We start from the raw sequence: 27,123 nt of genomic DNA, 5'->3' as shown, positions 1-27,123 counted from the left end.
TAGATCTAGTATGGCATTCCCCCTAGTCGGTCTGTCAACATACTGTGATAGGAATCCATCCTGGACACACTTAACAAACTCTGCCCCATCTAAACCCTTGGAACTAATCAAGTGCCAATCAATATTAGGGAAGTTGAAGTCACCCATGATAACAACCCTGTTATTTTTGCACCTTTCCAAAATCTGCCTCCCAATCTGCTCCTCGGTATCTCTGCTGCTACCAGGGGGCCTATAGAATACCCCCAGTAGAGTAACTGCTCCCTTCCTGTTCCTGACTTCCACCCTTACTGACTCAAAAGAGGATCCTGCTACATTACCCACCCTTTCTGCAGCTGTAATAGTATCTCTGACCAGTAATGACACCCCTCCTCCCCTTTTCCCCCTTCTCTATCCCTTTTAAAGCACTGAAATCCAAGAATATTGAGAATCCATTCCTGCCCTGGTGCCAGCCGAGTCTCTGTAATGGCCACTACATCATAATTCCATGTATGTATCCAAGATGTCAGTTCATCACCTTTGTTCCTGATGCTTCTTGCATTGAAGTACACACACTTTAGCCCTTCTACCTTACTACCTTTATAACTTTTATTCTGCTGCTCTTTTCTCAAAGCCTCTCTATATGTTAGATCTGGCTTTACTCCATGAACTTCTTTTACTGCTCTATCGCTCCGGGTCCCATCCCCCTTACAAATTAGTTTAAACCCTCCCGAACCATGCTAGCAAACCTACCAGCAAGGATATTGCTCCCCCTCGAGTTTAGGTGCAAACCATCCAATCTGTACAGGTCCCACCTTCCCCAGAAGAGATCCCAATGGTCCAGAAATCTAAAACCCTGTCCCCTGCACCAACTCCTCAGCCAGGCATTCAACTGCCATCTCCTCCAATTCTTAGCATCACTGTCACGTAGTACTGGCAGCCATCCTGAGAACCACCCTTGAGGTCCTGTTTTTCAGCCTTCTGCCTAGTTCCCAAAACTCACACTTCAGGACCTCATCCCTCTTCTTGCCTATGTTGTTGGTCCCAACATGTATCACGACTTATGGTTGCTTTCCCTCTTGTACCAGGATGTCATGTACCCGGTCAGAGACATCCCGGACCCTGGCACCCGGGAGGTAACAAACCATGCAAGTTTCCTTCTCACGTCCACAAAATCTCCTGTCTGCTCCCCTGACTATAGAGTCTCCAATGACAACAGCTCTCCTCTTCTCCATCCCATCCTTCTGCACCACAGGGTCAGACTCAGTGCCAGAGGCACTGCCAACGTGGCTCACACCTGGTCAGCCATCTTCACCAACAACATCCAGGACGGTAAACTTATTATTCATGGGAATGGCTACAGGAGTGCTCTGCACTACCTGTCTACTCTCCTTTGCTTTCCCCCCTCGGACTGTCACCCACCGACCTGCTTCCGGCAGCCTAGGTGTGACTACCTCCCTGTAGCTCTCATCTATGACTGCCTCATTCTCCCTTATGAGTCGAAGGTCATCCAGCTGCTGCTCCAGATTCCTCACATGGTATTCCAGATGGCCCAGCCGCAAGCACTTCTGGCTGATGTGACTCTGCGGGAGAGGGGAGTTCCCCCAAGACTGCCACATCTCACAGGAGAGGCACATCACCACCTCAGGAGTCATTGTAAAGACTAACTCAGGTAAATCAGGTAAACACCCTCAATCTTTTTATGAAGCTTTTATTTCTTTTATTCTTAAAAAAAAATCCAGCTGTATGTTTTTCATACAGATCGATGTCTTTATTAAATGTTGATGCAGAAATTTTATCCAAAATCTTAGTTCAAAGACTTGAAAATATTTTACCATCTATTATATCACATGACCAGACAGGATTTATTAAAAATCATTACTCACATTTTAATATATGTTGGTTATTGAATGTGATATATTCACCATCCAAAAAAATATCAGAGTATTATCCTTAGATGCAGAAAAAGCCTTTGATAGGATTGAGTGGAATTATCTTTTCAAGACCTTAGAAAAGTTTAATTTTGGGCCTAATTTTATTCGTTGGGTTAAATTAATTTACTTGTCTCCTACCGCTCAGGTTATTCCTAACTCTCAAATTTCTAAGCCCTTTAAATTACAGTGGGGAATTAGAGAAGGTTGCCCTCTTAGTCCTTTACTTTTTGCTTTAGCTATAGAACCCTTAGCAATAGCATTTCGAGAATCTAAGGACATTTCTGGTATACTAAGGTAAGGTATGACTCATAAAATTTCGTTATATGCTGATGATATTTTACTTTTTATCTCTAACACTGAAACTTCTTTACTTTCGGTTCTTTATTTAATTTCCCAGTTTAGTGTTTTTTTTTCAGGATTATAAGCTTGAGCTTACATAAAAGTGAGCTGTTTCCTTTAAATGACCGAATGTCATCAAATGCCAAATTTCCGTTCCAAGTTGTTACAAGTCAATTTACATATCTAGGTGTAACAATTAATAAAAACTTCAAGAATTTATTTAAAGAAAACTTAAACCCCTCATTGAAGTATGTAAAAAAGACGCTTTCTAAATGGTCTCCTCTTTCTTTATCCCTAACTGGCAGAATTAATTCGATTAAAATGAAGATTCTTCCTAAATTTTTATGTCTTTTTCAGGCTTTACCTATTTTTATTCCTAAGACCTATTTTAATTCTTTAGATTCAATTTTAACATCTTATATTTGGAATAATAAACAAGTTCGTTTAAGTAAAGTTTACCTGCAAAGAAATAAAGAGATGGGTGGATTAGCCCTACCCAATTTTAGGTTTTGCTATTGGGCTGCCAATATAAGGAATATTACTTTTTGGTCCTATTATATTTATTGTAAAGTTTGCCCATTATGGGTCTCCTTAGAACTTAATTCTGTAAAAAATTCCTCTATTGTCTCTCTTCTTGGATCATGCTCTTTTTCAGCAAATAAAGCAACAGATAACATAATTGTTAAACAAATTTTAAGGATCTGGTCTCAATTTAGAAATTTTTTTGGTTTAGCTAATTTTTCATTATCATCTCCCATTCTCCTTAATTATTTTTTTTATCCCTTCCATGACTGACAAAGTCTTTAAGGATTGGGATGAACTAGGTATTAAGTGTTTTTGGGACCTGTTTATCTCAGGATCTCTTGCTTCATTTGACCTATTGTCAACTAAATTTGCACTCCCAAAAACACATTTTTACAGATACCTTCAAATTAGAGATTTCTTACGTTTCCAATTAACTACTTTTCCTATAGGTCCTGATAAAAAAAATTACTGGACGATCTTTTAAATTTAAAACCTTTTGTTAATGGTTCTATTACCGGTATCTATAACTTGTTGATTGATTCTAGACAAGACTTTTTAGATAAAATAAAAAAAGCTTGGGAGGATGACCTAAATTGTCAGATTTCTGATGAAAGATGGAATAAAATTCTTAAATGGGTTAATAAATCATCTTTCTGTGCTCGTCATTCTTTTCTACAATTTAAAGTGGTTCATAGAGCTTACATTTCTAAACAGAAGCTGTCTAGTTTTTATCCGAACGTTTCTTCACTTTGTAATAAATGCAACTCTGCTGATGCCTCTTTAATTCATTTGTTTTGGTTTTGCCCTAAAATTAAAAAGTTTTGGCAGGAAGTATTGTGTTGCCTTTATGGCAGTTATTTAGTTTATAATATTTTCGCTTAGTAATTCGTTTGTTAGCATTCTAGTTAAAGTTAGGATTGTTTAAAGTTGTCTGTGATATATCGCGGCATGTGATGACGTCACATCCGGTTTCGCCGCGTCCTGTGGGAAAATACCGGTTTGGAGAAATGGGAAGGTGGGGGTCGAGACATGTGCGAGTGCGAGCAAGCAGCAACGTTTTCTCTCTACGCACCAGGAACATTGTGAAAGCAACACTGTCAGTTATGAGATAATCGATATGTTGAATTAAAATGTTAACGCCGATCCTGTTAAAAGTAACGACGGTCGATAATGTTTATGTTTTCGTTAGTTAAAGAGTTGCGGATAGTTTGCGTTGAAGTGTATTTAAAGCAGTCAATGGTGTAGGTAGATTCTGACTGTATGCTGCACTTTGATGTAATGTAGTTGTTGTAGTTTTACCTTGCAAGTATTTATGATGTAAATGTAATAAGAAGGAAACAAATGCTGTACAAATCTTGGATTGTTTTACCAACAGTTTTCACCATACGTCAATGTGGAAGAGTGAACAGTAAACAGTTAATCTTACTGTGATCCTGTCGTTATTGACAAAGGTTTATCTCGGTGTTTAGTTTCGCGTTATCTTACACGCTGAGCGAGAACACTACAAGTATTCTATACCTTCTCACAACTTTTTAGGGTCCAATTTAACCCAAATCCCCTTACTGCCTTGTTTGGTATTATTGCAAATGAAGATATAACTTTAAATATTCCTAACCTAGAGGTTTTAGTTTTTACCTCTCTTTTAGCAAGGAGAGCAATCTTGCTTAAATGGAAGGAGTCTACCCCTCCTACACATCTTCAATGGCTACGTGATTTTATGTCTTATTTAAATTTAGAAAAGATCTGCTGCTCAGTCTTAAATTCGAAACAATCTTTTTATGATATCTGGGGACCTTTCCTAAATTACTTTTCCAATTTATAAACTTTAACAGCGCACAGACTTTTATGTATATTTTTATCTTCTCTTCTTAAGCGAATATGTTTTTTTTCTAATTATCCATTATCATCCATCAGCTTTTTTCTTTGGTAGTTGGTAGGGGGTTGACTTTTTTTATATAAAAAATTTATTTTATGATGTATGACCTATCTTTAAATTTTTGATTACAGTGCTATACTTTTATGCGATATGCTATAACATTTTGTTCAATTTTATTACAATATATGAATGTACACAATTTACGTTGAGATATATCTGTGTTGCACTCTGTAAATCTTGTTTTTTCTTCTGAATAAAAATATTGTAAAAAGAAAGAAAAGAAACTTACTTCCAATAACAAAGGTGCAAACTGCTCCAAATGAGATTGCAGATGGTATATGATCTGACTGACTTAAGTAAACTCTCTTCCTCCTTGTTCTAGACTTGTCACTTTGGTTAAGTACCTCATCCTCATTTTATGACTCCACTATTGGAAAATTGGATGAGATTGTGCTTGCCCAGTTACATTCTTAATTGTGTTTAATAGTAACCAGTAAATTACTTTCAAGTACCATGGACACCACAGTAGCATAGTGGCTAGTGTGATGCTATTACAACTCAGACATCCCAGAGTTCAGAGTTCAATTCCAGCGACATCCTGTAAGGGGTGTCTGTACGTCCTCCCCATGGAATATGTGGGTTTTCCCTGGGTGCTCCAGTTTCCTCCCACAGTTCAAAAATGTGCCAAGTAGGTTAGTTGGTCATTGTAAGTTGTTCCATAATGGGTTCGTTGGGGTGGAGTGACTCGAAAGGCTGAAAGGCCCTACTCCATGCTGTATCGCTAAATAAGTAATTTCTGTTTCCACTCCATTGCTTATGGATAATCACTAAGATCCATTGTTAGTATCATCGTATTTTCACTTACAATGCTGCTCCTCAGAGACACCACTTAAATCAGATTCCATTTGAATTTAATGACATTCACCTCAAGCTAATGTCGACCCTTCGGTCGACATCTTCTGGATAGATCATGAAACCATATATTTCACCTTGTCTTTTACATTTGTTTTTCATCTTGGATGTGATTCTGGAACTATCAGTGCCTGTGATTTGCTGTTTGGAGATCGTTTGGATATTCCAGTATTCTGCAGTCTGAGAGGCTTCCAGGAGACAGAGGTGGTGAGCTCAGGCAGGCTGCGGGATGGTGCATGAGCTGATGTTCAATTCCATTTTGCCAGTTAAGGCTTCCATTGTTCGCTGATTAAAGCAATGACAGAGATTGAAACATGAAGGCGAATGTGGAAGTTTGGAGATCGTTTGGGTGCTTCAGTACTCTGCAGTCTCCAAGAAGAGTCCAGGAGACAGGCAGCGAACACAAACCTTGTGGCAGGCAGGCTGCAGGATGGGGAGCAAGCTGATGTTTGACTCAATTTCGATCATTAAAGCATCCATGGTGTGCCAGTTAAAGTGACCAAGGAGATTAAGCATCAAGATGAGTGCGGAGGGTGAGTGCCGGTTTAATCACTGACGATTGCTCTGCCATGCTACTGGAGAGGGGAGAGCCTGCCACCAGGCCTGGAGAATGTTAACCAGGTTCTCTGCATTTTGGATGTGGACTTGGACTTAGGCATTTCCCCCAGAATTGTTGTTTTTTATATTCTGTGTTTTTCACCCAACCTTTCTTGCTTTTGTATGGGGAAGGGAGATTTGGGGGTTGATATGCCTGTTCCATTTTATTTGTTTTTTTTTGTGCAGGGAGAGATTGCTGATTGTGCTGCCTTTCTTTCCAGATTTCATGGCTACCCAGAGAAGAAAAATTTTGAAGTTGTATACTTTGATAATAAATGAACTTTGAATGCCTGCTAAGAACCTCACAGTTTTTTCCCGAAGATTTCATACTATCTTTCTAGTATCTAGTACTGGATGAACAAAAGTTCCCTTCTGAACAAAGCAAAACTCTTTCCATAGATATTAATTCCATTCCTCCCTCCATTGAGGGCGGTTAATCATTGCACCAGTTAGAACACTGCCTTGGAGCTCCAAGAATCCTGGTTCAAACCTGTCATTGGTTCCTTCCTCTTGGGACTTCTGCTTTTTCTCCCTGTGACTCTGAGGTTCTCCTGTGCACATAACTTTTTTTTCATACCCCAAGATGTACTGGAAGGCTCTTAGCTATTGTAAATTATCCCCTAATGGCTCAAGATGTAGGAAATATAAATTTGAGAGTTGCAGGGAAATAAGAAAATGAGAAATGGAACTGATGGAATTGCTGAGAACTGACATGAGATGATAGGTTGAATGGCTGGTTTCTATGTGCAACTTCTACAGCAACTGTTGTGCTCTAGACCAGCTGAGCATACAGTGTGGTAAACATAGGCCAGTCCATTACAGGCATGTAATTTTCTTCCATTTTCATGATCTATTGTTTCTGAAAGGCTAGTGTTTACATTTAGGATGGCTACCATCCAGGCTATTTCCTTTTCTCTCTTCTGCCTTTTGGGAGAACGTACATGAGCTTGAAAGCCTGGACAGCCATATTTGGCAATAGCTTCATCTCCACTGCTATCAGACGTTGAACCCACCACCTATTTCACCCCCTCCACCTCTGGTGGAGCTTCCACCTTCTCATATTCTCTCGGTTATTTTGCCATTGTCACTTTAGTATTCTTTTTGCACTATAGTTTGCAATATTCAGCTGTCTTGTACTTGTAACTTCTCTTGCTGTTTACAATGAATTTCCTGCGAACAAGAAATTTCTTTGTAGCCTAATGCAAATGACAATATAAAAGTAAATAAGTTGTTCCTTTTGTGAAATGTTAATGATCTTGGCATTGTATTTAACCCACCCCCCCCCCCCACATCTACCAAATAATTATTCCTATTTCTGAAGCTTCCCCAGATTGTTCTGCCTCAAGCCATTTATTACAAAAGCATTCATCCTTTGCCATTTCTAGACTTTACTATTAACTTGACACTATTAGCTCTTCCACAGAGATGACCTGACATGCAAGATGGGAAATAGGTTGGTAGATTGAGTTGCTTCACTTCTGCATTTTATGCTGGGCTTTTTACTATTCAAGAAATACTGACTCAAATTCCCAGTTTGGTTTTGAATGTTCTCCACTTTGAGCGATCATGGTCTATCAATCCATATTAGTCTGATAGAATGTTGCATTTTTTCCCCAGAGGCTTTGAGAACATCTTTAAATCATTTTCTTGATTCCTCTGGAATTACTTACTTTCATTGAGATCATAATGGAGTGTCTTATTTGGGAGCCTGGTGTCTGACGCATGAATGGAACTGACTAAGTCTAATTAAGTTTTTAATGCTGAATATGTTGGCCTGGAAGAGATATTGACATTAGTTAAGTTATACTTCCATTGTTTTGATCACTTCTGTGAAAACAGTATTGCTGGTAACCTTCTCACTCATTGAGATGCCTGCCGCAGATTTTAGGAGATTTGCTTTGCTGCTGCCCATTAGACCATTGGTTTTCAACCCGGATTCAGATCTTCAAAATCCATTTTCCTCAGTCGGCCAAAGGGTGTACTTGTGCACTGAAGAGAATGTATGCTTTAACAGAGAAATTGCCCCTAAGAAATGGAAACTGGCCACATTTTGCAAGATCTTACATTGAATCTATTGTTGGAGGATGCTGTTGTATGGTGGGGGCAAGTTGATGGAAGACCTCTGTCATGTGAATGTTAGTGCAAGGCATATCTTTTATGCTTCAGTAATTGAGTTGACGATGACTTTGAACTGGTTGTGCTTAATAGAAGCATTTTGTGCTTTGAGCCTGAGGACTGAGTTTATTGTGACGTTTGTTCTGGAGTGTAGGTGCCATTATTTGAAAGCTTCTCATTAGTGCCTTTTGAAGCTGAAGCTCTAACATTGTAGTGACAAAAGTTCCAGGACAATGACAATTCACTGTTACCCTGTTGGTTGGGCCCAAGACTTGGTTCTGTTCCAGTGCCCTGGTTAGCCTTCCTATGTATGTGCTATCTTATACCAAGACTCAATCACCAGCCATCCTTATCCTATCTTAACTGTTACTTAAGTAATGCATCATATGTTCATCACTCTGTGGTTTTGCATCTCCATATCTCTTGTCATCTCTTCTAGCCCTGTGTTGTAGGAAAATTGTATTATGTGGGAGAGTAGGATTTAAGGCTTGTAGTGTAGAAGAAATTGGTGGAAAGAATTGATCTGTGCATATCTATGGCAACATTATATACCTGCTATTTCTCGGTTGCAGTGATGGATGGAATCATATATTCTTGAGTAGGTCTGTTGTGAAGTCAACTCTGCTGAACCAGAGGCACAATTTTACTGAAATCTGCTTAGAGATGAGAGAGGCCCTGTTGGGTTATTGACATGCAAAGCAGAGTCTTCTGCAGAATTCCTTGTACTGGGACATGAGGCTGGGGACAGTATTAAAAGCACCTGGTGTAATGTTGTACACACCTCTAGCACAGAAATTCAGCCTAAATTGTTAGCTGCTGCAACATGAGAAAGTGAGAAAAAGACAAATAAGTAATGTTTTCTGATTTTGCTGAACACTCACCATCACAGGGGAATAAATAGACTAAACAACATCTGTGTTAATCTACATGGAGATAACAAGGCTAGCTCTAGGGTTGTTTCCATGGTAACAAAGATGACTCCAGTAGGTTCTTAAAGGATAGTGTTAAGCTAATCAAGTATTGGCTATGATACCATGAGAGTTAGGGCTCTTCATATGCTATCAGTCACTCAAATCAACCACTAATTTCTCTTCTTTGGGTAACTGGTTTACTATTGCCATATGTACTGAGGTACAGTGGAAAAAACATTGCTTCTCAGATCATAAGTACATTAAGGTAATACAAAAGAAAATTCAGTAACCAAATGCAGGGCGGGGTATTGGAGTATAAAAGTTGCATTGTTACTTGTGTAACCAAAACTATGTAGTCAGCTTTGTGTTTGCTATTTGCTATGCATGTATCCAATTTAGTAGGAGAATGAAATCTCTGTATTGTCTCTGTACTATTGAACACATCAGTGACTTAAGAATGTAGCCAAATAAGAAGACAATGGTGTGTTAATGAGAGGTAGCTAAGAGATGTAGATTAGAACATGATTAAGTTAATGGGTAGGAACAATAGTGGCTGATGTACTAGTGATACACAACTGTAGACCGATTGGATATGCTAAGGCAACTAAACCAGGAGATTGCTATAAAAAATGCTATGTACGAGGATCGGTGGGCAATCAGCGACTAGCTCAATGACTGTCTCAGCTTTGATTTGCAAATTAAAGTTTAACACTTCTTGAAGAATCTTCTGCGTCTCCTGGTCATTTGTGGGGCACGAGAAACCACAACAGGGGCATAGTGTTAACATTATGGAGAAAGTGGAGTTCAGTTAGACCAGGGGTCAGCAACCTTTACCACTGAAAGAGCCACTTGGACCCGTTTCCCACAGAAAAGAAAACACTGGGAGCCGCAAAACCCGTTTGACATTTAAAATGAAATAACACTGCATACAACGTTTTGTTTTGCCTTTATGCTATGTATAAACAAACTATAATGTGTTGCATTTATGAAATTGATGAACTCCTGCAGAGAAAACGAAATTACATTTCTGCATGCAACAAAAACATTTTGAACTCCGAAAAAAAGACGTTGGGTTGAAGGTTACTTTTAAGTAAAATACTCGATGTCTATTTGAGTCCTTCTTGTATTTATGAAAAACGCCAAACTTAAATTTGCCGCCAGCAGCAAACCATAACTAACGTCAGCCAGCTGTCAACCTGAAAAATAAAAGGACTATTTCACTGAACAATGAAAACATATGAATATACGTAAAATAATAGGCAATTAAAATATTTATCATACTTGGTCAGGTTGACTCACACCTGACAATGCAGTCGTATTCAGTAGGGATGGATCGATGCTTAGGGGAGTGACCGGGAAGGATAATGTGTTTTTTTCCTCTCTGAACTCACAGAAGCGTTTCCCAAACGATGTTTGCATTGCGATGATTGCAGAATGTAAATACTCCGAATGTATCATGTCGTGACCTTGTTTGAACTCTCTCAAATTGGGGAAGTGAGACAATGTGCCTTTCTGTAAATCTCTGGCAAGCACTGTCAACTTGCGCTCGAATGCCAAAACATCCTTCAACATGTGCAGGGCTGTACGTCCTTACCCCTGAAGAGCTGTGTTCAGCGTGTTCAGGTGCGCTGTCATGTCTACCATGAAGTGTAGCTTTTCCAGCCACTCTGGCTGTTCCAGCTCAGGAAAGGTGAGCCCTTTGCTGCCCAGGAAAGTTTTCACTTCTTCCAGACACGCGACAAAGTGTTTCAGCACCTCCCCTCTGGACAGCCAGCGATAAAAACACGTTGTAGCGGTGTGCTACACGCAGTCAGTAAACTGCAGTCAAAGATAGCTTTATTCGAACTAAACAGCCTTGCTTTTAAGCCTCCCTCAACCCGCCCCCCCCATGGGCGCGGATGCTGCAAAAGACACGTACTCACAAACCCCCGTAGGCTATCTCCCTTAGCCTGAACGCTGGCTAATTGTGAGCCGGTTCGGATGTGTCAGGAAATGGGTCGCCACAACGTCTTATTTAGATTGTACAAGATCACCATAATCTTCAAATTTAGAATTACATTTCAAAAACTAACAAACTAACATAAAATACATTTTAATTAAATACTGACCAATTATTTCCCAAAGCAACAGGGAGCCGCAGCACAGACGTAAAAGAGCCACATGTGGCTCCGGAGCCGCGGGTTGCCGACCCCCGAGTTAGACAAATAAGGTACAAGGGCCATGGTGAGGTAGAATGAGAGATCAAGAATTAATTTTTGATGTACAAGAGGTCTGTTCAAGAGTATGATAACAGCAGGTAGCTGTCCTTGAGCCTGCTGGTGTGTGTGTTTTCTTGTATCTTCTGCCCGATGGAAGAAGGAAGAGAAAGAATGTCAGGGTGGGAAAGGGTCCTTGGTTATGTTGGCTGCTTTCCCAAAACAGTGGAAAGTGTGGACAGAGTCGGAAGGAGAGGCAGCTTTTTGAGATTAAACCAGGCTGTATTCGTTGTTGTGCATCTAGATAGAATGGTCTTTAAGGCATTGAATGAAGATTACCTTATCTATAAATGTATAGGAATGGCCTGGTTTTGTATATTTGGGGAGGATGTGTGGTCTGCTTCTAGCAAGGTATTGGGGCCCCTCTCACTCTTACAGGTGTTAAAGTGCATACACTTTTACTTAACCTATCGACAAGTGAGAATGATTAATAATTCTTTGCTCCACTAGATATGTAACCCTCTTGGGTATTTGCACTTCTCTGTTCCTTGCCTTTATCTAACTAACCAGGACTTAAGTTCTTCCATTACTGTTGGTTTAAGCAACCAGTACCCTCTCTATTTCCCTCCATAAATCTTAACCTCAATCTGTTTTCCTTTTTGCATTGAGCAGTGGTGAAGACTCTGTCCTTGCAACTTATTTAGCCCAGGGTCAAGCTCCTGTGTTGCTCCATGGAATGGAATTTTAAATGTCGGCATTGAATGCTATATTTTCCAAAAGTTGTATTCCCATTCTCTTCAGTGGTTTTGTATAAATCCAGGATTGTACAGAGTTAAAACAAGTTCAGTCTGAAAGTCGGTAGATCGTCAACTGAGAGCACTGCACCAGGGAAACACAAACTATCTTTTTAGAACTGGGTGAAGAGAATGCAATAATCTTTCCAGTTGAGGAGGTACTTGTATACATAATAACTTCTTTGTCGACTTATATTGATGAAAGAAGAGCAGTAGATGTAGTGTATATGGATTTCAGTAATGCATTTGATAAGGTACCCCATGCAAGGCTTATTGAGGAAGGAAGGAGGCCTGGGATCCAAGGGGACATTGCTTTGTGGATCCAGAAGTGGCTTGCCCACAGAAGGCAAAGTGTGGTTGTAGATGGGTCATATTCTGCATGGAGGTCGGTCACCAGTGGAGTGCCTCAGGGATCTGTTCTGGGACCTTTACTCTTTGGGATTTTTATAAATGACCTGGATGAGGAAGTGGAGGGATAGGTTAGTACATTTGCTGATGTCACAAAGGTTGGGGGTGTTGTGGATAGTGTAGAGGGCTGTCAGAGGTTACAGCGGGACATTGATGGGATGCAAGACTAGGCTGAGAAGTGGCAGATGGAGTTCAACCCAGATAAGTGTGAAGTGGTACATTTTGGTAGGTCAAATATGATGGCAGAATATAGTATTAATGGTAAGACTCTTGGCAGTGTGGAGGATCAGAGGGATCTTGGGGTCCAAGTCCATAGGACACTCAAAGTAGCTGCACAGGTTGACTCTGTGGTTAAGAAGGCGTATGGTGCATTGGCCTTCATCAATTGTGGAATTGAATTTAGGAGCTGAGAGGTAATGTTGCAGCTATATAGGACCCTGGTCAGACCCCACTTGGAGTACTGTGCTCAGTTCTGGTTGCCTCACTACAGGAACGATGTGGAAGCCATAGAAAGGGTGCAGAGGAGATTTACAAAGATGTTGCCTGGATTGGGGAGCATGCCTTATGAGAATAGGTTGAGTGAACTTGGCCTTTTCGCCTTGGAGCAACGGAGGATGAGAGGTGACCTGATAGAGGTATATAAGATGTTGAGAGGGATTGATTGTGTGGATAGTTAGAGGTTTTTTCCCAGGGCTGAAATGGTTACCACAAGAGGATATAGGTTTAAGGTGCTGGGGAGTAGGTACAGAGGAGATGTTAGGGGTAAGTTTTTTATTCAGAGTGGTGAGTGCGAGGAATGGGCTGCCAGCAATGGTGGTGGAGGCGGATACAATATGGTCTTTTAAGAGGCTTTTAGATAGGTACATGGACTTTGTGGGCTGAAGGACCTGTATTGTGTTGTAGGTTTTCTATGTTTCTATATGTCGTTACTAGCACACAAACTAAACCAAGCACCAGTGAAGTCAAATATTCCTTTAAGAATTTGGAAGATAGTTGATGAGGAGAATCTTCACATTGAAGATGCAGATGGCATTTAGAATCAAAATCATATAACAGATTTTGAGATTTTTTTGCAGTCAAAAGATTAAGAAGCAATTTCAAGACATGGAGGTAGCCAGATGGCCTTTAATTTAATATATGATTATCTTATTAAAAAAACCTTAATTTGGATTCAGTTTAATACTGCTTGAAGAAAGCTTGGATAGAGAGATTGAGAATTAGTTTTATTGATTACATGCCATCCCTCAGTTACAAATGCATGACTTATTGACACCCCTACATTTGAACAAGTTCCCATAATATTAAATTCAAAAGTCCAATGTAAGTTCATTCCTAGGAACAGCAGTACTGGTTTCTTCCTTCTCTCCACTTTTAGTTATTGCTTTTAATAATCAGCCTTGTGCGCTTTTAGGATATTTTCCAACTTGTGAACAAAATCAATTTGTGACGTATGTTTTTAAAAAAAACACAACCTGAGGGCAAAGTGTTGTTGCTGCTGTAATATTGTAGCAATAGAACTGTTATTGACAAAGCCACAGTCTGTAGGCCCCATGATTGCAATCATTTATAACATTGGATCTCTGCTTAATAAAATTCAATTGGTGCATTTGACTGTTTGATTATATTGTGTAAATAGGCATTTCTGTCATCTTATCCTCCCTGGGCAGTCTCTCAGGATCAGGAATTATTTGCTTCCACTGAGATTTTGTTGGCTTAAGATGGTGAGTGAGACCGTTGTTGGAACCACACACTCTTCTACAGGTAGAACAGAAAGTGCTAACAGGTTGGCAGAATGGTAGTTCGGGAAGTGATTTGCTCCTTCTCCGCTTGCACAGGGTTCCTCTGTTCTTCAGTGTGGATCTGGAAGAGGATGCTGGCATAAGATACAATGTTGCAATTTGGGAGATTTTATGGAGCAGCATTGCTGGTATTTTACCAATGCCTAAAGTTAATCCAAGTGTTTGGAAGGGTAGGAATCAATCACTGCTACTTGATGGATCTTTAGTTTTCTGTCAGTGTGAGCCTAAATAATTCTCTATTGTTTTATAGTCAGTTAACTTGGCACAGGAATGGATTCCTAGCATCTTTGTCTTTGTATCTTCTTTGACTCAGTATCCACTTTGGGATTCCTTAAGAAGGTTCTTGTTACCTCTGAGTTTTTGTTTCAGTTCTTCCAGGCTGCCTTCTTGAACTGCTGAGCACCTTTGAGGTGTGGGTATAGCCAATATTCTGCTTTTTACAGGTTTTGTTTAATTGTCCCACAACAGAATAACATTTTAAAATAGTTAAATTCAGCTTTCTTTTTTTAAATTACTTGCAATTGTATTTTGCAGGTTTTGTGGAAAATTGAGACCAAGCGTCTGGTAGAACACTTTGAAAGGACGCTAAAGGAGGAGGAGGAGGAAGATGATGACCTGTTCATAGTTTTGGATCAGCAGGAAATTCAGCTCCATGGATGCATGGCAACAAATATTGAGAATGACCTTCGGGTCCCCATCATTGAGATCCTTAAATACCCATACTTACTGCTTCATGAGCGTCTCAGTAAGTAATTAAAATTTGTGGTTGTACATAAGCAGTATTCTTGGCTCTTATGTTGGAATACCCTCTACCCTATGACACTGAGATGTTGCGTCATTCTGGGAAAATATCAGCAATCTCAACAAAGTACTTAGAAACTAATTATATTTTGGATTAGAATTATGTTCTCTCTAAGAACGAGCTTATTTTGAATTTAAACTGCTTTGGTTAGAGATCCTCTTTAAATGCTGAAGTTTGTGAAATCAATCAAGATTAGGTTAATCCATTTAATTGAAAATGTTGAAATAGGAAATGTCTATTGAATCCCTAATCAATTATTTCCTTATCTCTGCCTTTGATTACAAGTAGGTTATGCAAACTGCTTGGAGCAGGGTAAGTTATTTGGCCCAAGCAATCCATGCCAGCGTTTATACTTCACTAGTCATCTTCCATCTTTCCGTGACATTAAATTTGACAATTGAGTTAATTAGCTTTCTAGTTTATTTTGGATTTTCAGCAACTACTACGTTTCTGTGTACTAGCACTATTTCTTCTCTCTTTCCTGTCCTTGTTCATCTCTCTCTGTTTACACTTGCTGCAGATATAGATGCTACTAGTTGATAGCATTTCTCAGCCAGTTTCAGTCTGCTTCATTCATTTCTTGATGTCTGTTTGGAGAAGACTCAACAGTCTAATTTTGCTCCCAAGTCTAATGGTCTTTCATGTGCTCTTAGTTACCTGCTTCTCTGTGCTTTCTGTAACTGAAAAATGCTTTTTTTTTGTCACTTTTCACTGCTTTGATCAAACAGTGTTTTTCCCATCATTGCTGCCTGAACTCTTGAGTATTTCCAGATTTTCTGTGTGTTTTTTTTCCCTAAATGCCAAGCCTATTTAACCCAATTCTTTGCGGATGCTTCATTAAAATTCCCTCTTTGACCAATCTATTGGTCACCTTCTTGGTACCACTTGAAAAGCTTATTGCCAATTTCTGTCTGATAATGCAGTAAAATCTTACATTTAGGTGCACCATATAATTGGAAATTATTGTGAAATTTTCGTAAGTTATCAGCTGGAGAGAAAAATGAAAAGGTATGCATAAAAGAGGGTAAATCTATTGATAAAATTTATTATGTAATTGGTAGAAATGACCTTGGCTCAGAAAACTGAGATGTGAACATAGTGGTTGGGGGGGGGGGGGGTGGGAGAGAGAAAAAAAATACACTAAGGTAAGAAAGTTACTGGTGGATGTCAAATTTCATATTCTGTTTTGAGTATGAGAAAGTTAGTAAAGCTAGTATATTAAAATAAAGTCAATTCTAATTTAAAAGATGAAGTGGTAGGCATTTAAGGAGATATTCCCTATTTCTCAATAAGGGTATTCCACTGAGAAATAAAGATTTCATTGATGAAATCCATTTGTCAGAATTTAAGAAAATTAAGGATGACATTAAATTGAGAGAAAATAGATAAAATGTCGTGAAAACTGATGGTAGGTTAGAAAATTGAAAAAAAAATTAGAAGCCTGAAAGAAGGGGTAGGGGCAGATGGAAGGGGAGAAAATAGATTGCAAGAGTAAGTCTCAAGAAAATGCATAAAAACAATGAGAGTTTATAGAAATAAATTTGATGACATTGAAAAATTATCAATAAGGAATATAAATATTTTGTATCAGACTTCATTATAAAGGACACTAATAGCACCCCACTATGAGGAGAAAATCCATGAACAAAGAGAAATTTAAAAATATCACCAGAGGGAAGTTACTAAGCAAACCACTGAGACTAATGGATGATCACAGGTTCCTAAAAGAGGTGGATGCATTCCCTAGACTCTGGAAAGCTCCCAGTGTACTGGAAACCTTTATTAGAAGAGGCAGACCTGTTACCTTAAATCCGTCTTTGGGGAAAATGCTGGAATCTATTAATAATGAAGTAAAGCAGAATATTAAATTTAATATTACATTCATAATCTACTTAGTTTAATGAAAAATGGATCCTATACTCACTGGAGTTTTGAAGAATGAGGTAATATTACTGAAGCATATAAGATTCTTATTAGGGTTTATAATATGTTTGTTCCTTGCATTGCACTCATCAGCAATTGACACCATTTTGGCCCATTATGCCTGTGCTGGCTCTTGGAGCAATCCCATTTCCCTGCTTAATTTCTTTGTAATCTAAGCTCTATCACAACAATCAACTCCTGCCAATTCTCCTACCGCCCATTTAAACTACAGAGAATTTACAATAGCCCATTAACCTATCAATCTGCAGTTTTTGGTCTATGTGAGGAAGCTGCCCTGGCTAAGCAGAATGTTCAAACTCAACACAGGAATTCAGGATCAAAATAAGTCATCAAAAATTATTTCCTCATGTAATAGAATCCAAAATAGGTTGCAGTTTCAGAATGAGAGCTTTCCCATTTCAAATGAAGATGAAGAAATTACTATCTAAAAAATATTATAGTTCTGTACAGATTTCTAAACTACGGAGATGGAACTCGTTAAAGGCCATATGCTTCATAGAGAGATTGAGATTATGGGAACAGACAAAAAAAAGTTAAAGCCAAGATCAGATTAATCATAGTCTTATTGAATGGCACAGGCATTTTGAGGGTTCCTCATGGCCTATGTTGTAGCGTGGATGAAATCACAGGAGAGCAAGTTACTGATAGGTACAAAGCAGCTTCTTTACCCAACACAACAATGTACAGCAAGAGACCCTACGGAGACCCTTTGGTGGAAAAGGTATGCTAGCCCAAAGTGGGCTCTATTTATTTGCTAAACACAAAGGGCAATCCCTATTTACTAAGTATAGACAATGCTTTCTTTTGAAACTACATACAAAACATCACACCTTCTGACTTCATCCCTCCTGACGCCCACATGTCTGGGTTGGTATTCACAGCCTTTAGAAGTGCAAGTTAAATCCATAATACACTTACTTGGTATTTTACGTGCTGACATAGAGGACAATTCATATTTATGAAGTATAGATAATACTGTTTTCGAAACTACAGCATCTGGTCAAACTACGGTGTCAGCAGTGTCTGGTATTCACAGCTTTTAGGAAATGCATTGTTATGAACTCAAACCACAGTACTTTGTCAAAGAAAGAAGACCAGTGGCCAAGCCATTTGCTAGGTGTGAATGACCTAAGCCCAAATAACAGCCTACTCATATTTCCTACATCCTAATGGAATGTGATCAATAATCTTGATAACGATGAAGATAATAGCTCTAATAATCCTCCATCTGAAAAACTAAGCTTGAGATTGTGGAGTAGCTCTTCAGATGTAATTGGCACTCTTAGGACCTAGAAGTTCACAATTGCTGAATATTTTTGTGCTTGGATTATTTGCATTTTGAGATATATTATTCAGATATTATTCTGTTTTAGTTACTTCTGAAATAGTGATGAAGATTTGTAATAACCTTCTAAATACATTGTAATAACTTTGTTTTAGGTGAGTTATACGTTGAGGCCCTTACCAGAATGGAACAAGGGAATTTCTCCTTTCAGATATTTGATAAGTATCCTGGAATCTACCTACTTTTGGTGCACCCAAATGAAATGGTAAATCTTGACAACTTTTATTGATTCTGTGACTTGTCTAGTATATTCTGTAGAAGTGTGTTTTGCTTCCTTAAGTGAGAAACTGAATCACTGGATCCAATTTCTAGTGAGTGGTTTCGAAGCAAAAAACACTGGAATTGTATTTCTGGTTCTTCAGCAGTAGTTCGGAAAGACATTGCTGCTGAGATTCCTTGGGGAAATGTCTTAACTACCTTCCATTGACTATTTCTCAAAGTGAAGCAATCCTCCTCCCTCCCAAACAACCCCCTTCCAGTCCCTGCTGCCTCCATGCAATGCAGCTTGGATAGGGCTGGAAAGTGAAGCAAAGTAACAGGGACACAAAAGTTACTATTGATGACCATGAGTGCTTGGGATTCAGTGGAATTCTTCTCTACCATTCCCCTAGAGGTACTGTTGACCAGAAACATACCTGGACCAGCCTCACAACTTCAGAAGCTTGAAGAGAACTGAGGCAAGGTTTTCAGATCCTAACTCTGATGTTCTTACAGCCTCTGCAAAGACATATTGAGGATTGTTGTGGGGTGCTCTCCATTTTCACTGGATGACGAGCAGTAGTCAGGAAATCATACCATTAAAGAATAACAGCCTGTTTGAATGGCTTCCCATTCATCAACTCCACCATGGATGGATTTCAAAATGCGCAACAATTAAGTATCCAGTTATTCCCAAAGCACTTTCCAAGCATAAATAACCCCCTTCAAGTTCTGACTTGGAAATAAATTCATTGTTGCTGTCTATGTAACTCTTGTTCCTCTCCAACACCATAGGAATTCCAGGAGTTATTGTCAGCAACAATCAAAAAGCTGTAGTGTTTCAGGAAGACAGCTCATCGTTACTTGCAAATGGACATGTAAAATCTATCTTGCTAGTGATATCCATGCCCTATGAGTGGCAGAATGCATTTCCCTATAATTAGTCTGCTAAATCCTTTACATTGAAATAGAAAATGATTTGATAAGTGCCATTTGCTACAATGTACAGGGTGAACTGCTTCCTCAGTAGCAGCAAATAAATTCCTGATTTTAAAAAGTGTTAAATTAAATCTGTATACCATTTACAAATTGTAAAGTGTGAGTGACAGATTAAACACAAATTCAAGATTCAGGTGATATTTGAACAAATGTAAATTGTCAAAAACATTTTTATAGCCTCATAATTGCCCAGCTTTTACGTTTGTGGTTTTTACATTGATTTAATTTTCTAATGCTGGACTAATGGGGAAAACAAAATTAAAGTTTTCTTTTGCCAGTTTGAAAACTGTTGAAATTCACATTAATGTTTCTATTTTTAGATCCGGAAGTGGGCAATTCTTGCTGCCAGATCTCTGGGAAAAGTGGAGCGGGATGATTTTTATGATCTGCAGGAAGTGATAACCTGTTTATTGAAAGTGATTGAATTGGATCTTTTTGAGAATACAGATTTTTATCACAGTTATGGAATGGAAGAGGGAAAATTAATTCTTTTACCACCCCATCTTTATGATGTTACCAACCACAAAAACTATTGGCTTGGTAAGTGCAGTGACTTTCCTAATGAAATTAGATCTGCTATTGGTCTGTATCCAAGGGAACTGAAACCAAGAATTGGGTAAAAATAACACGGTGCTGTTGTATAATTTGTTGGTCCAAAGTGGATATTATAACTCTAAATTAAAAACCTTGTCAAAGATTTCAATCTTAAATGTTTTCTATCCTGCCCTATCTGCAAGTTTATATTTAAAGAATGGGTCATAGTAATCTTTTTGATTTGTACATATAGTTTCACTGTCCAGGGTGCCTTTTTCTGTGTTAGTTGCCTTCAGATGCTGTTGCCATGGAAGTATCTTCTTTCAAAGTATTGATTTTATTTTTATCTTGCTGGCTGACTCTACCATAGGTTGTGTGGCACAATCTTTATTTAGAGATACAGCACAGTACAGGCCCTTCTGGCCCAATTAACCCATGCTAGCCAATTACTTGCATATGATCAATTAACCTACTTGCCTATTTATATAGTCTGTTTAGGTTAGGAGGAGTAATTACCTAATTTAAATTAATCTGCAGTTTATATATAAAAATATGCATTGCATCCTACATTAGGGAGATGTATTAGTATTGCTGTATTTAATTTCTAGATTAGCATGAGTAATTTGGTATATAACTGTTCAATTAAATAATTCATGAGGAGCAATCACAAACAAAGTCTGCAGGTGTTGGAAATCAAGCAACACACACAAAATGTTGGAGGAACTCATCAGTCCAGGCAGCATCTGTGGAAAAGAGTACAGTCGATGTTTTAGGCTGAGACCCTTCAGCAGGACTGGAGAAAAAAGATGAATAGAGATGAAAGGGACAAGGTGATAGGTGAAACCAGGAGGGGCAAGGGGAAGTAAAAAGCTGGGAAGTTGATTAGTGAAAGAGATACAGGGCCGGAGAATGGGAGAATCTAATAGGAGAGGACAGAAGGCCTTGGAAAAAAGAAAAGGAGGGAAGAACACCAGACAGGAGGAGAGTACAATTTTGGGAAATCAGTTATGCCATTCAACTGAATGGAATTAATTTGCCCTCCTGCCCATTTTATTATCTGTTCTCAGTTTTTGGATTTTTGTTTAAAAATGTTGATCTGGCATTGGTCATGTGTAATGCTGTATTGAAGTGTATATTTTGTGATGAGTTTGAAAATTGTTCAGGAAGGCAAATTGCTGCAATTGTTTTAAACTGACAAACATCTTTTGTTGCATTTAAATTGTTGGCAAAAATTCAATGTATTCTCAAGGGTACTACCTAAGTTTTTATTTCCATTTCAGACACTAGTAATTGGTGAGTAACTCTGCAACTTCTTTTGTCAAGCACTATTCTTGCAGATGCTTCTAGTTCATCCTTTTTTCCTTTTGGAAAGAGAAATTTTCTGTGTTGTCCTCTTTGAGAGGTCAGCGGTGAGAGTGCAGCTTCAAATTCTTGGATAGCAGCATCTTAGAGGATCTATCTTTGGACCAACACTGATACAGTCATGAAGAGTGCACACCAGCGGCTATATATCATAAGGAATTTGAGGTGATTTGGTATGTCACCAAAGACTAGCAAGTTTCTATAGGTGTATGATGGCGGGCATTCAGATTGGTTGCGATGGAAACTTCCGTGCTCAGAATCAAGGTCGCAGAGGTTGAGGACTTAGCCAAGTCTATCGTGGGCACAACCTTCCCCACCATTGAGGACATCTTCCAAGAGGCAGTGCCTGTAGAAGGCACCATCCATCATTAAGGATCCTTTTCTCATTACTGCTATGCCAACAGGGAGGAGGCACAAGAGTATGAACATCTGCACAATAATTTAAACATAGAAGATAGAATAGTACAGCATGTTACAGGCCCTTTGGCCCACAATGTTGTGCCGACCCTCAAACCCTACCTCCCATATATTGTGCCCCACCTTAAATTCCTCCACATACCTGTCTAGTAGTCTCTTAAACAGTTTAGAAACAGTTTTTTCCATCTGCCATCAGCTTTCTGAAAGGTCCTTTAATCCACTTACTTCATTGTTGCTTTTTCAAAATGTATTTCTTTTTAGTAAATTATAGTAATTTTTTGTCTTTATGTTGTACTGCTGCCACAAAACAATGACATAAGGCAGTGATAATAACCCTGATTCCGATCTGGCAGAGTAAAACATTCTATTGGTGTGTCTGCTACTTACGATAAACCTTCAAAGCTGCTTTCAAATAAATTTAAAGTGTTGTACTTAAATTTTCTTTATGTAATGAATGGTATTGAAATCAGATACTTAATATCTTTCTACTGTCGGGAAGTGAATTGTTGCAATGTTCATGTTTTCCTAAATCTTTATTTACATAGGTATCTGCATGCTGTTGATGGTATTGGATGAACAGGCTATGGATTCATTACTACTTGCCCCTGATAAGCAGAATGACTTCATGAAGTCCATTCTGAACACCATGATGAAAAGTAAACCAGGTGTGTCTGAATATCTTTGTAAATGCTGTGTTAAATGACATAAAGGTGTGGTTTAAAAAAAGGTATAAAAATGCTTATTTTCAGTGAGCTAGCCTATATTTTGGGTGATGTTAGAAGATGATCTGTCGTAACTGATGTTGGATTTTGTGTTTTTGTATATATGCACAGGCACACACACACCCCCACCCCAAAAGAAAGTAGTTGAGGCAGGTACAATAAATGGGAAGGTTTTAAAAACCAACTGAAGGCAATTAAAAAAAGTAATTAAGAAGGTAAAGATGGAATACAAAGGTAGCTAGCCAGTAATATTGAAGAGGATCCCAAAAGTTTCTTCAGATGCATAAAAGTATAAAAGAGAGGTAAGTGTTGATATCGGACTGCTGGAACACGATGCTGGACAAACTGAATAAGTATTTTGAATCAGTATTCACTGTGGAAGACACTAGCAGTATGCTGGAGGTTCAAGAGTGTCAGGGGCCAAAGTTTATGAAGTTGCCATCACTAGGGAGAATGTCTTGGGTTAGAAAGATCCAGAGGGCTAAGTTTGGGGATAGGTTTGAGGGCAGAGAGAGTAGTTAAAAGACAGGTTACGGTTTAGGGGCAGGATTGAAGGGAGTTAGAGGTCAGGAGCAGGAACCAGAGTCCAAGTTAGAGAGCTTTGCAGTCTAATGCCAGTGATCCCAGTGAATAAATGTCAGATTGGTAGGTGCTGAGAGTGAAGACTCCCCGTGGTCAATGACAATGATGTTATTGGGTCCCATGGATGAGGGCTGGTCAGCAACTCCCAGGATCAGAGATGTATGTGGGCAGGAGACTCGAGAACGGGTGACCCCTCCCACAGGTCTTTGAGTTCTGGGATCAGAAGTACATCTGAGTCTGGAGTTCAAGGGCCAGAGTTCAAAATCCTGTGGTTGGCAAGTTTGGAAGACAAGGCCAGATGGTCAAAGACTCTGGCTCAGCATGTTCAGAAGTTGGAGGCTTGATGTCTTCAAGTCTGTGCCAAATACTGGAGGTTGGAGTCCTGGGGTTGGTGGTCTGTCTGTATGTTTAAATTGATGGGAGAGAGTAAAGAGGGCTTGTTTTGATGTTGTTTTTGTTTTCTTTTGTTACTGTTGTTGCCTATGTTCTAGTGAACATTGTGGGCATGCTATGTTGGCGCCGAATGTGTGGTGACACTTTCAAGCTGCCCCCGGCACATCCTCTGTGTGTTGGTTGTCAGCGTAAAAAAAAAAACATATTTCACTATATGTTTTGACGTGATAAATAAATGAGTCAATCTGAAACCCAGCAACAGGGCTAACTTAGCTGGCTGAGACAAATTAAGCTGAAAAGCCTCTCCCTGCTGTATTGCTCTGACTCCAATGACCTGCCTGCCCCTTATAATTGACAATAGTCTCCTTAAATTTTATCTTGACAAGTGAATTGCATGGTGTAACACAGCCAAGTTTGTTAATGATACAACTGTGTATGAAGAAAATGAGCTTTGAATTAAACATACAGTAAATTGTGTTTTCATGGTGTAAACAAAATGTAAAGTTGGTCTCATTGATGAGGAATGCTATCGTAATCTGTGAGCTACTAGTTACGTAACAATGGATTTTTGGTGTGCTGGTTCAGGGGTCACCAACCTTTTTTTGCACCGCGGACTGGTTTAATATTGACAATATTCTTGCGGACCGGCTGACGGGGCGGGGGGTGGGTGTTAATCACGACTGGAATACAGCGATACTCGAAAGGGGTTCCTTATGTCCAGTCTATTCCACTATTTAGTTTTTGTGGCTATCAGCTCTTGCTTCTGTCCCGCTTGCTCACTTTTTTTTTGCTCAAAAAACTCAACGGGTGCTTAGACTCGAGGTGCTGAAGCCGTTTTGAGGGCTTCATTGCCTCATTAGACAGCCTCCGGGCCCAAACTCCAGCCTCCCAGGTGCGGCTGGTCGCGGTTGGGGTGAGAGTACAAGGTCCCCGTGGAGAGAGCGACTGACCAAGCGAAGAGTGCGACAGGGTGCATGCCCACCTCCCTTGTAGGATCTATCAACCAACAAAAGTGTGGCTTGAGGATGTCTTTCAGTAGATTGCAGCGAGGTAGCTGCTCTGTTACTTACAGAACCCTGAGCCCGAATTGGGTCGTCTACAAATATTTTAGCACCGGGTTCCCCATGAACATTCGGTGTGCTAAACAGGTTTAGAGGCACCGCCCATCTGTCCGCACTCCAAGCCAGTATCAACGGCACTTCTCACTGGCCGCACAAGGCGGCCGTTACCCAAGGCCAACCAGTGATCCCTCTAGGGTATCACTGCATTTAGGTGACTGATGACCTGGCGTGTGTTCAAGTTCATCAGTGGACGTGACAGGGAATGAGGAAAGGTGCAGCTGATTCATATTGTTTCATATCACCAAATCATATCATTTCCTCGTGGCACGGTAGCACATGTTTGGGGACCACTGCTATTTCATGAAACGCAGCCAGTGACTCTGTTGGTCTGAAACGCGGTTAAGGCAGCAAATAATTTTAATGTAAGGGAATTAAAGTACAAATTAAGTAGTTATTTAGGGTTTTGGTGAAAGCTCTCGGAATATTTTTGAAACCCTGCTGGTTTCCTTGTCTGGGTATGTTTAGGGAATACACATTCCAGTCCTGCCAAACCCGTGAGCTTGAGACTGTTCTCCCACCCCAAACTCCAGTTTTGTGTGGATACTGTGTATTTGCTACCTTGTTACAACTCAGTGCCAAGAAAAAACAGACAGCACACTGCATATGATTAAAGGAATTATATTTATGAAACTTAACTAAAGGCTAAGTAAAGAAAAGGAAGAAAGAAAAAACAAAAAGGGACCATTATAATTACAGTCAAAAGTGAACAAGTTGGAGCTCAACTCTTCCCAAAATTCATACTGACCGATTGCCAGTCTGTCTCGGCACCTGGCTCCATTGAATCACGGTCCCCCACCGGGTTGAATCCTACGACTGGTTCTCTTCAGCATCTTCTCTCTTCATCTCCTGCCAAACAAACCCTCCTAATTGGATGACATACATTCCTCAGCATCCCTTATCTTCAAAAATAGCCCAAACAGGCTGAAAGCAGAACAGACTGCTCTTACACAACTGCTAAAATGAAATACCTACAGCATAGCTGTATAAATGTGAACCAGGGTGTTACATTGTGTTTTAGTTTGGTTCCTGTCCTTAAGTAAGGATAGGGTTGGATTGGAGTTGATGTGATCTGGATTGCAAGGGGGAGTTGTCCTAGGAGGAAAGTTTGATTAAAATTGATATATTCTCTCTGCAAAGATTGAAGTGTGACTTCATTAAATCCTGTAACATTTTGGGGAAGATTTGTGGAAAGACTCCATTGCACTAAGAGGATATTCTAGAATCAGTGGCATACCTTGGGGATGGCCAAATAGAAATGAGATGAAGTTAAACTTCTTGAAGATTGTAAATCTTTGAAATTCTTTTTTTTCCTAGAGGACTGAATATTCTTGTGAATATTAAAGACTGAAAATAATATATTTTTGGACTCAAAAGATTGTAGAATCAGTTTGGGGAAATGAGCAAAGAGAATTAGTCATAATCTTACTGACAGAGCAAACAGGAGAGACTTATCCAACTATTCTGTTTCTTATATTTATTGATTGTAGTCCTATGGTTAGAAATTTCCGTCTGAGGAGAAAAACACCTTCAAGTGAAAGTAACCACAGGGCCAAAGCACCTGTTTTTTTTAATAAAACTACTTCCTTTTATGCATGTTGTAGTTTCATTTCAGCTTTCTGTGCACAAATTTGGTGAAAGTAAAGTTACTTTTATAAATTACTTAGTCAATTAATGCAGGTTCTTCTGTATGTGCATGAATTTGAGAATAAATTCTGTAAATGAGAGATTGAAACTAAACACAAAATTATAATGTGATTAATTTAACACATCAGCACTTTAAATTGAGATGTTGAAACTTATGAATGCTTATACTTTTCCAGAAAATAGCAACCGTTTTGACAATGCTAAGGGGGAGAAAATGATCTTGCTAAAGATACCTTTCAATTTCGCTTACTGCTTTTAAAACCCAGGTAAACCAAGACCATAAGACATAAGAGTCGAATTAGGCCATTCAGCCCATTGAGTTTTGCTCCATCATAGTGATTTATTATCCCTTTCAACTCCGTTCTCCCTGTAACCTTTGACACTTTACTAATCAAGAACCTATGAACCTCTGCTTTAAATATTCCCAATGACTTGGCCTTCATAACTGTCTGTGGCAATGAATTCAACAAATTCACGACCCTCTGGCTTAAGTAATAATTTGTAAATAGTAGCCCACATGTATTTAGCCTTCTATAATGTTCTTTATGACTTATTCCATTTTTTTTGACTTGCTTTGATAAGTTCCTCGGCATCCACATCACCGAGAACCTCACGTGGTCTGTACACACCAGCTGTGTGGTGAAAAAGGCACAACGGTGCCTCTTTCACCTCAGCTGTT

At 39.2% G+C, this 27,123-nt stretch overlaps 1 protein-coding gene across 6 annotated transcripts in view; it reads left to right on the top strand.

Moving 5' to 3' along the window:
• Positions 1-27,123, top strand: part of setx (senataxin) — a 124,627-nt gene that overhangs the window by 40,874 nt on the left and 56,630 nt on the right. For all 6 annotated transcript variants that reach the window (XR_009516458.1, XM_059993783.1, XM_059993782.1 and 3 more), the window contains 4 exons: positions 14,916-15,126; positions 18,568-18,677; positions 19,990-20,209; positions 22,528-22,647. Coding sequence is in view for 5 of the 6 variants with exons in the window: in XM_059993783.1 (XP_059849766.1) it covers positions 14,916-15,126; positions 18,568-18,677; positions 19,990-20,209; positions 22,528-22,647 (661 nt within the window). In the remaining variant the exon portion in view is untranslated. The remainder of the gene's footprint in view (positions 1-14,915; positions 15,127-18,567; positions 18,678-19,989; positions 20,210-22,527; positions 22,648-27,123) is intronic.

The sequence above is a fragment of the Hypanus sabinus genome, chromosome 18, assembly GCF_030144855.1.
Source record: "Hypanus sabinus isolate sHypSab1 chromosome 18, sHypSab1.hap1, whole genome shotgun sequence".
In the NCBI taxonomy this organism is placed as follows: domain Eukaryota; kingdom Metazoa; phylum Chordata; class Chondrichthyes; order Myliobatiformes; family Dasyatidae; genus Hypanus; species Hypanus sabinus.
The sequence above is the reverse complement of the archived record's forward strand: the minus strand, read 5'-3'. Positions and strand labels throughout refer to the sequence as shown.